General features: G+C 39.0%; 1 protein-coding gene across 7 annotated transcripts in view; it reads right to left on the bottom strand.

Moving 5' to 3' along the window:
• The window catches only part of PTPRA (protein tyrosine phosphatase, receptor type A), a 114,793-nt gene that overhangs the window by 22,730 nt on the left and 78,892 nt on the right, over positions 1-13,171 (bottom strand). For 6 of the 7 annotated variants that reach the window (XM_023537077.1, XM_023537072.1, XM_023537075.1 and 3 more), the window contains 3 exons: positions 12,228-12,301; positions 11,881-12,017; positions 89-179 (listed from right to left, as the gene is read on the bottom strand). In XM_023537077.1, coding sequence (XP_023392845.1) covers positions 89-179; positions 11,881-12,017; positions 12,228-12,301 — 302 coding nt within the window. Of the gene's footprint in view, positions 1-88; positions 180-4,478; positions 4,573-11,880; positions 12,018-12,227; positions 12,302-13,171 lie in introns of all 7 variants that reach the window. The other variant, XM_023537089.1, reaches the window with a different exon arrangement.

Here is a 13,171-nt window from a genome sequence, read left to right as displayed (position 1 = left end):
AATCATTGCAAGATTCTTTCCAGCCTCAGAAAAACTGGCCACAAATGCAGTTTCAGATTACATCCCAAGAAACCCTACAAATACTCACAAGGCAAGATGTTTACATATCGATTTTTTTCCTTATTTTCCTCTTTGGAGGCAGCTTCACAGGTGGCCTGGATAGGACAAGCAGGAAGAGCCTGAAAGGTTAAGAGCAATTAGAGGAATTATTAACAGGGATAAACATCTAACACGCAAACTATTACACCAAACCCTGACATGGGGTTGGGGGAGAGATGGGTCCAGGTGAATATTTAAAGCCTAATAGAGAGTACACCTCTTCTCTAAACAGCTTGCAAGCTTCCTAGAGTTTATCACCAAGAATCCCCAGGGGGCAGAATATCCTTCCTATTACTATAAGCTCAGCATGCTCTTTATATGATTACTATATGGTTAGGAGCCTGTTACAATGCTGGGTCACCCTTCTAAACAAGAGTGGGGACACAACTGAAGGGATGAGCCATTCATCCCTATGCTAACCACCACGTAAAGATGAGATGCATCTCAGAGTTCTGAACCACACAGGAGGGTTCTGAATGGTTAGCTGAGTTAGGTCCTCTCTAGGGCCCTGACAAGGGATATGGGAGCCCAGCTTCTAGTATTATGTGGCAAAGAAGCAAGGATAGGCAGGTGGGTGAGAGGGCAGACATTTATATGGATTTAGCAGTTAGGAAGCAGAGGATTTGGGTGAGGTGACATTGACTGCAGCAGTTTTGGAGCAAATGTATATTAAGTAGGTATGTGAGTAAGCATAAATGACTTGACATGAGATAGTGTGAATTGTGTGAACTTGAGTAAATCTGTTAAATGTTCTAGGCTCAAGTTTCCTCATCTGTAAGACCGGGACACTAATACCTGCCAGAGAATAAGCATTTAATAATTTTATAGGAGTGGGAAGCTAAACCTTATTATCTGAACTGCTTTCTTCTTATATGTTCCATATATTCAAAACTAAGAAAGCAAAAGAGGAACAGTTTAAAATTCCAATCTAGGCAATCTTTCTGATAAGTGATTTGGAAATATGTTCTATGAGTCTTAAAAATATTCATACCCTCTGACCTAGCAAATCCACTTCTGAGAATCTAGCCTAAAAGGGTAAAAACCTCTATGTTCAAATTATTTACTTCATCATTATTTAGAATGACTCCAAATTGAAAACAACCTTAGTATTCAGCAGTAGGGGAAGAGTTAAGTAAATTACGGTTCATGTATTATTTTTCATTCATTCATTCATTCGACAAATATATATTGTGTACCTATTAGGTGCTGGGCTAGATACTGAGCAAATAATGGTGAATCAATCATTTACACAGTTCTTGCTCTAAAGAATACAAACTTGTGGGTGAAAGACATCAAAAAAAAAAAAAAAAAGAAATTATTACACCTGATAAATGCAATGAAAGAACAAAATGCTATTAGAGAAAGCATACCCAAATTTAGACTGAAGGATAGGTGTCTATGAGGAAGGATGAGTATGGAGAACAGTTATTCCAGGCAGAGAAGAATGACTGTGATGACCCAGAGGCAGGAGTAGGGTTGGCTTGTGTGAAGAGCTGAAAGGTTAGTGAGCATGTTATGTAGAAAGTGTGGTTGGTGGGGGTGGCAAGAGGAGGTGGGAGGAGATGAGTTTGGCAAAGTTAATTCACACATTTCCACATAGGTCCTTAAAGAGGGAGCTTTAATTTTATTTTAAATGCACAAGTAAACCATTCAAGTTGTTATAACTACAATCCAATGTACATGATAAAGAATCACTCTGGCTGTTAAGTGGAAAATGAACTGGAAGGCAAGAATGGAAAGATGATGGTATAAGGAAATAGATGCATTTGAGAAATATTTTAGAGTTAGAGTTACTAGATTTAGAGATGGAATGAAGGAAAGGTAGACTGAAGAAAGAAAGACAGGAATAAAAGATGACTTCTAGGGTTTTAGCTTTGATAATCAAAATATATGATTAAATAAAGGAAATGCTAGTCTAAAAGGAACCAATTTTGTCAGATGGAAGTAAGAGCTTTAAAAGAAAGGAGCAGACATATTTCCTGGGAACCAGTAAGACAGTGGTAGGAGAGATTAAAGTAAAAAAATTCTAAGAAAAAGGGAGTCAGGGTCTCATAGTCCACCTGCCTTCACTTACTTAAGAGATTTTCCTTTCACGGTTAAAACCCTGGAGGGTTCTGCATGTTATTTTACTAAGAGGCAATTTCCTTAGACTCTATGCTGCCAAATACACAAAGGGAAAAAAAGAGCATCCTGGGCTGGGCTCTTGCACACGGAATAGAGATTCCACTTAAGATTGAAATTCCCCAATTCCTCCATAGTTTGCCTTCTCTTCACCCAGATAAGCTAGATTTCCACAGGTTTCCACCCTGATACAGAGTAGGATGAGATATAAGTTTTTAAAGTCCTCGCAACAATCCAGAGGCATTACTTTCTCTCCACATTCCATGTTTAAAATGATGTAGAACAGAGGGAGTGACAGCAAGACGCCTGAAAACAGTCCTCAGGGTCAGTAATAACAACGACCACATCTCATAGTCTTATCAGCATCCTTAGTTCCCCAGTCATAATGAAAAAAAACCTAGGTCTCCAGCCAGGCTAAGGCTCTTAAAAGGAAAGTTATGAAGAAAAAGGAGCCATTGTTTGTCCAAAGAGAAGGGCCTGCCTTACGATGCTAGATACAAAGGGTCATAATGAGTCAGACCGAAGAGCCAATGTCAGGGATGAAAACAAGGGAAATCTTACTCCTTTTAGTTTCTGCTCTGAAAAACCTGGCCTGCAGAGCTAGGAAGTAGTCAAACCAGGCTGTAAGATGTTAAATTCTCTAAAACACTAGGTGGCATCAAAGACCATTTCATCCCTTGCTTAAGCCTTTACTGGGAGCAAGGCTATGTACTAAGTCATTTACTAAAAATGTTAGTTTTTTAAAAAATTGTTTTTCAATTTTTTTCCAGCAAAAATATTATTTATTTTTAAGTGTTTAAATTGTTTTCTTCTGCCATTGCAGGGTGCTTTCTTGGACTTCTCCCTAGTTGTATGGCTTGTTCCTCTAGATCCCAGGCAATTTTTCCTTGCTGCTGCTCCTTGTTTCCATCACAACTTCGATTTGGTCGCCAGAGGGATGAACAGAATCTCTATCATCTATGCCATTTTTTTTTCTTCTCAATTTTTATATTTATTAAAAAAGTATATCCACACAATTTAATTTAGAAGTTCTCTTTGGCCCCTACCCTCATCATATACTCTTTCTTCTTCTCTCATTAGTAAACCTGGAATTTTGCGTTTATCATCATCTTGCTTTAAGTTATTTGTACCCCATACATCCTGTATACTGAAACAATATATTTTTATTCAGGCTATTTTCTTATAAAAATGGAATTATAATCAAGTGGTAATTTGGGTTTTTTTTGGCCCAAAATTATGTTCTGAAGATTCATCCAAGTTGTTCCACATGGCCAAAGTTCATTCACTTTAATTATTTTGTAGTGTTCCATTTTGAGCCATACCAACATTTATTTATCCATTCTACTACTGATGAATATTTGGGTTGTTTACAGTTCACAATTCTACTTTGGTATGTGTTTCCTCATATACATGTGCAAGAATTTTAGGTATGAGTATTTGTAACTTTACCAGATAAGGCCAAATTGTTTTTCAAAGTAGTTGTACCAATTTACACTCCCATCAGCAATGTAAAGTGTTCTTGTTGTTCTGTATCTTCATCAACATTTGCTAGTGTCAAATTTTAAATGTATCAAATGTAGGTTTAATTTACATTTCTCTGATTATTAATGAGGTTCACCATCTTTCCAGTTTACTGGTCAACAGGGTTTCCTCTTCTGTGAAGTACCTAGTCAAGCATTTTCCCCATTATTAATTTGTACGAGTTCTTTATATATTCTAGATATTTGTAACTCATCAGTTATAAGTGTCACAAATATTTTTTTACCAAGTTTGTAGCCTGTCCTTTCATTTTCTTTATAGTATCTATTTATGAACAGGAAGTTTTGCATTTTAATGTAGTTGATTAATCTTTCCATTTATCGACATTTTAAGTCTTAACAATCCTTTTCTACTATGAGATTGTAAGTATATTTTCCTATATTATTGTCCCTACGTTTCATCATTTTATCCTTTAAATTTCAGTATGAACACCAACTGAGATTGATTTTTGTCTGTTATGAGACAAGGACTGAATTTAATTTATTCTCAGAGGGTTACCCATTTGTCCCAGCATATTTATTGTAAAGACCATCCTTTCCCCCACCAAAACTACAACAGCATTTCTTTCATAAACGGGCTTCCATTTATATATAAATCTGCTTTTGGGCTCTCTATTTTATTCCAATGGTCAATCCATCTATCCCACTGCCAATACAAAACTGTCTTAATTACTAAATTTTATAATAACTCTTTATATCTGGTAAGGCAGGTCTCCTCACCTTGTTCTTCTTCTTCAGGAATGTCTTGGCTATTCTTGAATCTTTTCTCCTCCATATAAATTTTAGAATCAGCTTGTCAAGTTCCACAAAAAACCTGTTGGGATTTTTATTGGAATTGCATTGAATCTACATATCAGTTTGGGGAGAATTGACATCTTTACAATATTGAGCCTTTTAATCCATTGATCTCATCTCTTCACTAATTTAGGCTTTTTTCTTTAATATCTTCAAACATTTTTATAATTTCCTCCAAGAATTTTGTAAATATTTTGTTAAATTTATTCCTAGGCACTTTACATTTTGGATGCTATTGTAAATGGCCACCTTTAAAAAATTATTCTGAGAGTCTAATGTGGCTTATGCATAGAAATGCATTAATTTTTAATGCTCTTTATGTATCTATCAACCTTGCTAAAATAACTTACTAATTCTAATAATTTATTTGGTGAAACTTTTATTTCTGAGGACAATATTCTCCTCTGTGAAAAATATTTTGTCTCTTCCTTTCCAATCCTTAATTCCTTTCATTTCTTTTCTTGCCTCACTATGCTAAGATCTCCAGCACAGTACTGAATCTCATTTATTAACTTTTAAATCCTCTTTTAAATTCTCTTACCTAATAGTCACCAGTGCCTGAATATATTGCTGTGATGAGGAATCTACTACTTTCCAAAGCAGTTCATCTCATCTTGGAACAGCTCTGTTTAGAAGGACCTAATGCCCAGATACACCATTGCTTTTGTTATTTCCCTTGTACTGACTAGTGTAAAACCCAAATGTCAGCTGGTGCCTTCTCTCCCCCTTGGAAACCTTGAACCTCGAATTCCCTGCACTGTTTAATTCCAAAGCTCTTGATGCAGTGCCTGCTAATTCTTATAGCGCTTTGGCTCTGATTAATTTGTTTAGAGACAACTCATCAATGTAGACGCTTTTTTGCCTCTGCCTCACTCAGATGCCGCACAGTCCTGTCACCAGATTATACACACATACTTCTTCATCTGGAAATCTAAGAATTAAGCTGTCTCTACTAAAGATGTAGTGTCCTGAGCAGGGGAGTGTCACATCTCGCAATGCACAGATTCTAAACGTCTCATGGACCCCATCTCAGTGTCTCCCTTCTCTCTCCCTACCACTCCCCACTCCCAGCCTCTTCCTCTCAGGAGCTAACTAAATCTTTTTTCTTTTTTTTAAACCTTGAACATGCTTTAGGGACTTCAGTAAGTGGCTTTTCAAAATGTTTCTTTTAAAGAAATTCAATGCTTCCTTCTAAGACAAATGCTGGTCAATAAAAAGTTCCAACTTATAATTCAAGGATGAAAGCCATTGCATGTAAAGTTCAACTATGGTGAGGTTTCATAAAGATGCTACACACTTTCCTTAGAGCTTTTCAAATATCTGAAGACAGTTGTCTTGTCCTTTTGTCTACTGTCCCTTCAGCTGTTCACCTCCACGGTCCATTTTTTCTCCAGAACTTCTCATTCAGTGTTATTCCTTTTCACAGAGACCTGAACACAAGATTTCTGGCACAGTTTAAGCTGGGGACATCAACTCTTTATTCTATATGCTATATATTCATTATAAAGCTAAGCTCCATTAGCTTATTTACCATATTAAAAAAAATCTCTCTGCTTTAAAAAAAAGTTACACAAAGAATATGCTTATTGTAAAAGAAAGCCAAATAATTCAGAAGAGAAAATTCTCTATCATGTCTCTCCTATATTCTATCCCTGCCACCCCAAAATAGGTCCATACTTTAAAAAATGCATTAACACACTCACACACAGATATACATAGTTCTTTCTTTTTCAAAAGGGGGGCTTATACAATGTATAGTTCTCTGCAATGTTTTCTCCTATAACAGTATGACTTGGAGATTTATGTCATTTTTATTTTAATGATAGTATAGAATTTCATAATAGATTTAAGAAATCATTTAGCCATTTTACTAAGAAACAGATATCTACTCTTCATTTTATTTTCTTTGCTATTATAAATAATGCTGTAATGAACATCCTTGCACAAATACATATTTGGTTTTCTGTCAGAGTCCCAGAAGTCAGGTCAGATAGCACATGCATTTAAAATTTGGTTGATACTGTCAAATCATCCTTTTGATGCTATGTCAATTTAAACTCCTCCTACCTGTGTACAACAGTATCTGTATCCTCATACCTTTGCTCATACTTGATATCAATATTTTAAAATTTCCATATCTAATAGGCCCGAAATAATGGTTACTTTTAATCTGAATTTCCCTGATTACTAGATATAGTTGAGCCTTTTTTTCATATTTAGAGTATTTGTTTTTTTTCTGTAAATTGCCAATTTTGCTACAGCAATGTTTACTTTTTCCTCGCAGCTTTGTAGAAACTCTTTATGTTTTATGGAAAATTCTCTCTACTTGTAGCAAATAGCTTCTCCCAGTTGGCCATTTTTTTATGGTGCCATTTTTCATAGAGACATTTAACATTTTATTTATTATCTTTCAATCCACTCCATTCTGGCTTCTCAATCTTGTGTTTTGCTTAGAAAGACCCTCCTCACTCCATGATTATAAAAGTATTATTCTATGATAGTAGACACAAATTGGTGTGTTTGCCCCATGTGTTATTTGTCTTCTTTTTTGCCAAGGCTGACTGATGCTAACACAGTCACACCTGACCCGTACAGTGCCAACCAGATTCTCTTTTCCAGGATTTTGAAACCCTGAAAAAAACAGAGGCTTCCCAAGAGGGCCTCAGAGCCACCAGAACAGGGCATGCTCTGCCCAAAGGTTGGGAGTCTACCTCATCTTTTGATTCTGCCTGTTTCCTCAGTGTCTCTCCCCAATTAACGGTTTTCTGTGCTTAATTAAGTTGACTTCCTTGTTTTTAAATAAAAGACTTTACCTGACTTAGCATTAGTATCAGAAAGTGGATTGTAGTTGAGAGACTGATGGAGGAAATGTGGATGGTCAACTTGATTACTGTGTACAGATAAAGGGAAAGGAACTGCTAATCAATTTTCAGGATAGGAAAGAGCGAGCTACTCATAGTTCAAACGGTACAATAGTTGCTTCAGTTATTGCTGTAATCACCTGAAATGTGTTTTAGCTAGTGGTATAGGGGTAGGGGAGTCCCACTAAAAAGAAGAGAAATGTTGAAACCAAGAAGTATGATTACTTCTGATAATACTAAATAACAAAACAAGAAAAAGCCCAGCTCCAACATCAAATGTTCATCTCCAAAAACAGGGCAAGGGCTCACAGCCTTTCTATGACTGTGCTATGTATTGTGCTGAACCAAATCTCAGAATTAACTTCTCAGAATTTTGCTGGTTGCTGAATGTTAGTTAAGGCCAACAGAAATCACATCTTTCCTGGGTTGCTCATGTGAAAGATAGGGCCTTAGGTGAGACAACTGAAATGATGCTGAAAGGAAACAGAGGAGTTAGAGAAAGCCAATTTTAAAAATCTGTCATGTTCTCTATGCATCTTGCTTTCATGTGAAAATTACTCCACTATCCAGCTCTCATTGCTCAAGGATAATCAGAATGCACGTGTAACACTATCTGGAGGGTAAAATATATAAACAAGGTAGAAAAGCAAAGAGCTAATAGAATAAACTGAAGGAGTTCACTGAGTTGGATAATCAAAAATCACTGAAAAAGGATGGGAGAGCATAATTTTTAGATAAGGCCAAATCTGTAGTTATGGTACAGTTAACCTAACTTTTGCAGTTAGTGCAGCAGCTCAGGAAACTGGCCACAGTTCTAATGGTGGGTTAGGTTGGCCAGTGGAAATCTGGACTGAATGCTGAGTTCAGCTAGGTAATGATGAAAAGCCAAGAAGTCCTTGGCACAAAGTAGAGGAGATCAGTATTACATAGGATCCAACAGGCTCAATCTTTCTACTGATACCCTCACCATGCCCCTGATGGGATCTACAACATGTGCCTTGCTAGAGGGTGTACACACTGGTGAGGAAAGCACTGGAATCTTTCAGAAGTGCTTTACTGTCTTTACCAGAGTGAGATGCTGGTGGAAGGGACTGACTTCAAAATGGGATTCCTGACCTTACTGAGATGGAAGGAACCTCAGAGGCCACAGTCACCAGGACTCAGACATCTCTCGTTGTAGATTACTCACTGTGAAGCTCCCAATAACAGAAATGGAAAGCAGCCAGCCCAGGTCAGTTGAGAGGGCCTGACTAGACCACCATGCTAGAGAAAGGGCCCCTTCTCACCCAACTTCCAGGCCTAAATCAGTTCACAGACCCGGAACCTTTCAATGATAGGCACATGTAAGGAAAAATCCTGCCACAGCACATCAACACTCATATGCCATGAACATTTCTCCTCATCTTCCCCTAAGAATCTGCAGCTATTTACCATGGTAACTCCACTGTGTAAATGGAAATACACCTTTTGGAGTCTACTGGGTTCTGGTCTTGAGCTAACTAATTCCTGGGAACTCAGAAAGCCACTATTTTATGCCAGTTAGAATGCAGCCTTTACAGGCCAGTTGATGGAAGGAGCTTTGGCCTGAACTGGCCTCATGTTAGGAACCTTTTTTCGCAGAGTATGGTTGAATAGCTATTTACAGCCAGTGGCTGAATACCTGCATTGGTCCCAAAAGAATCCTATGGATAAGGACTGTTACAGTAGCAAGAGCAAATGCAAGTTGCTGGAGCAGTAATCTCTCTTTATCAAGGGCTAAGTCCCTAGGTAAATCACAGAGATCCTAAATGCTATAGAAAACTTAAGCTGCAGAATAACAATGAGATAATCTATTTAAATGTCTAAATTTGGTGATGGCATAAAGTGAATGTTCAACTACTAGTTATTAGCTATTCTGATGCTTCCTATTACCCCCAGGCAAGCTACTAACAGACTAACCCAAAAGACTGACAGCTTTTAAGAATGTCAGTGGATTATAATAGATGAAACACGTGCAGCTGTAGATTTGCAGTTGCTTTTCCAGATACTATCCTTCCTATAAATTAATTTAACCCCTGGTACCTGGAATACTTCTATCAATGAGGCAGGTGCATTTTTTTTTTCTTTTATGGTGCGCAAAGACTACATGAAGCAATTTCCTTTCTCATGGCAGGAATAGCCTCAGTGATAAGTCATTTTGACCTCTCTCTGCTGTGATCTAATTCACTGGGATTTTGTCTCACTGTTTCAAAGGACATTATCCTGACAACTATGCTTATGACATCAAGCTGACAGGACCTGAAGAGCAGGATGTTATGTATCTTAGAGATGTACATGCTAGGCATAAAAATAAAAATATAGCGGCCTGCCACCTCAGTCAAGTTTTCTGAAAGTCAAAGGACTGTGACATTTCCCCTCTAACATAAAGCACAAGTTGCTGTTCCTTAGTCCCCCCATCCCCTCTGCTAAGAAGGAGGAGCAATATTTGCTGGGCCGTTTTTGATTTTGGAGACAGCATACACCACATGCTGGTGTCCTATTCTAACTCATTTATTGAGTGATATTAAAAGAAAAGGCTCTCCAGCTGATTTTGGCCACACAGAAATTTGTGTTAGTAGAACCTACCAGAGCCCAGCGCTAAGCGAGGAACATAATCTTGCTGACAAAATCTTGGTCTTGTCCCCAAATCCTAAGATTTTTCATTATGATTCTTCTGCTCATTCCCCATTAGCTGGAAGCAGTTGGCACTACAGACTGTAAAACAGTAGTGCCTATGGGAGACCTAGCTATGGTGCTGAAACTGGGGTGATAACTTGTGGGATGAGGTAAATGTTCTCAATCAATAATGAACATTAAATAGTGCTATTTTTCTAACAGCCAGAAAAAAGGATCCAAGTTATTCCATTAATTCTTGCCTCCCACCCATCTATTCTCTACATTGTAGCCAGTGATTTTCTCAGAGTACAAATATGACCCCATCACTCTCTGCTCCCCTAAACTCTTCATTGGTGGAGCAGATATGGTGGTGATCCATTCACACAATAACTGTTCTTCCTTTCCTCCTTGCTAGTAGAGCTTCCATTCTGTGGGGCTGTCCACCTACTCCTGTGATATAGGAGTAATCTGAACTGGTCTCAGCCAGTTGCAGTAAGCCCATTTCTCCCCTGCTTAAAACAGAGCATGTAACAAAGAAAGTCTCCAGAAATAAAGAGTCATCCTTTTTCCACTGGACCTTTTTAAACCTCTAGGTGGTGCCTAGAACTGGGGCAGCCATTTTGGCATCAAGAGGGGAGCCAGCCTAAGAGACGAAGTTGACACATGGCTAAGTGGAAAGGTTTGGAGACTGAGTGTTTTACAATGCTCATGTTAATAAATCTCCCACCTCTGGAACTGTTCCTGTGTGTCCTCAAATCCATTCCTCTCTAATTATGACCACCTTAAGTCAATCTATCAGCCCTTCTGGTACCAACAGTTGTTGCAGCCCTTATCTGTATTCCCTGTATTTATTCTGGCCTCCCTGTGGGCCATTCTCTGTATAGCAGCCAGTCACCTTTTCAAAATACAATCTGGTTGATCTATGGTTCAACTTCTCTCATGACAATATACAAGTCTACAGTCTGGCCTAATCTTCTTCCACAGTTTCATCGCTTACTACTCTCTTGAGTCTCTACCCTTTGGCCACACATAGCCCTTCTTTATTTTCTGAATGTGCCCTTCCCTCATCCACTTTTACTCCTAACAGTTTGCTCCTGCTATTTCCAGTGCCTGAAATCTTCCCCATCCCCCTTTCTCCAATGTCCTCACCTATGATTAGGTTTCAATGAAAACATTTCTTCAAGGAAGTTCTGACCTAGGATCAGAACTGGAGGGCTAAAATCATGAATTGAAAAATTCACAAACATGTCTGCTTCCTTGAGGGAGTTATAAAAAATATAAATCTAAAGTCTCAAAATGAGGCCTTTGCTTTGCAGTTTGCCATGGTCCTCATTTTCCATGCTGGACTACTCCAACTGTCTACTTAATACACTTTGGGATCCCTGTGCCAGACTCTAAAATGCCACCTGTTAATATAGGCTCCTACCACTAAGCAGTAGTCCTTCCTGTACTAAATTGCTCTTTTAAACCTAGTTACTTTTGTTCTTGTTTATGGGGGTTTCCCCACTAGTTAGCGAGTTCTTTGAGTGTAGGGACTGGATCTGTTTTTGCTCCCCAGCAAATCCCTGGCACCTAGCACATATTAGATACTTAATAAGTATTTATTAAACAAAGTAACAGATGCGATGATGAATGGATAGGTGGATGGGTAGATGAGGGAGGTGAGGCAAATCTTTCTTCATTTCCTACCCATAATCACATAAGGATAGGAATCAGATGAACTTGGTAAAAATTTCCTCACCTCTTAACCCATCAGAAACCTGTTTTCTACCCCCAAGACATTAGGTCTGCCTTCCTCCCTGCTGACACACCAGTCTTAGCAAAGAACTCACGTTGAATTCCTCTCTGAAGAGCTTATTGTCATCAGCCATTCTCCGGTTAATCTCCTCTTCCAGCTTGTCCACAGGCAGGGGCGGATACTTCCTGTTGGTGCTTGGGGATCTGGCCAGAAGTGGCACGCTCTGGGGTTCTGCAGTGCACAAGGGGGAAGGTTGGTCAGGTGCCCTGGGGACCAGCCCTCCTCTGGAGACTAAATTAGGGATTCCAGCTCATGGACCCAGCCTCCAAGAACTAAGGCTGTTTTCAAGTCTTTTTTTTTTTCCTTTTAGGGTAGGGAAACCACTAATTTCCTTATTTTCTTCTCCATGAAGGTTCCTCATGCTATTAATGGGTGCCTTACCCACGTCCTCAGTGCGGCCATTGGATAAGCGGAAAGAATTGGAATGGCTCCCAGCTTGCTTGTATTTCTTAAACCTAATGAGAAAATGTTCAAAGTGAAAAAACTAAGCACAGAAGCAGAAGAGACCAATCAACTTTGTTCTTCCACTTATCAATTCGGTCTCTTTAAATCTCCTTTACCAAATAAACAGGCTCTTTTAGAGACTGGTCTTACACATGGTGAGGCAGGCAGCTCCATTGCATGGTACTCCTGCTCAACCTCAGTATACTGACTCCAACCCAGTTATCACCAACAGTATATTCTAACTTGTGTGGCTCTGTGCAGCTCTGGTTCCATGACTCACCAGAGATCACAGCTCTACCAGCTGGAGAAGAGATAAGTGGGTAAAATACACACACACACACACACACACACACACACACACACACACACACAGAGAGAGAGAGAGAGAGAGAGAGAGAGAGAGAGAGAGAGAGAGAGTGTGTGTGTGTGTGTGTGTGTGTGTGTGTGTGTGTGTGTTGAGGGGTAGGGGGGGAGGTTAAGAATATCCATAGCAACAAAAATCCTGGTACAATCTGGGAAACCCAGTCCAACACGGAGAAGTCCAGAGCTTCAGACTGGGTGGGCACCAGTCTGGCCACAGTCTCTTGAAGAATGGTGGAGACACATGACAAATTACAGGGGTACACAAAGTTCCCCTCTCTTTATCCCTGCAGAAAAACAGATGGAGCACAGACAGAGCAGCTTAAGCCAAAAATAAGGGCAGAATTAAATCCAATTACAGTAGTAACTTCAGCAGGAAGAGAACAAATACACTTCCCTCTTTTCTCCCTTGGGTTTCTCTTTTTTGCTTTTGTTACCTGTTTGAGTAGTACTATTAGAAGACTTTGAAAGAAAGTCAGAAGGCGGAACCCTGTAACTCACATGGTTTAGTTCAGCGTGCC

Source organism: Pteropus vampyrus, unplaced genomic scaffold (genome assembly GCF_000151845.1).
Source record: "Pteropus vampyrus isolate Shadow unplaced genomic scaffold, Pvam_2.0 Scaffold7, whole genome shotgun sequence".
Classification (NCBI taxonomy): domain Eukaryota; kingdom Metazoa; phylum Chordata; class Mammalia; order Chiroptera; family Pteropodidae; genus Pteropus; species Pteropus vampyrus.
Note: the sequence above shows the minus strand (reverse complement) of the source record. Positions and strands in the feature narration are given on the sequence as shown.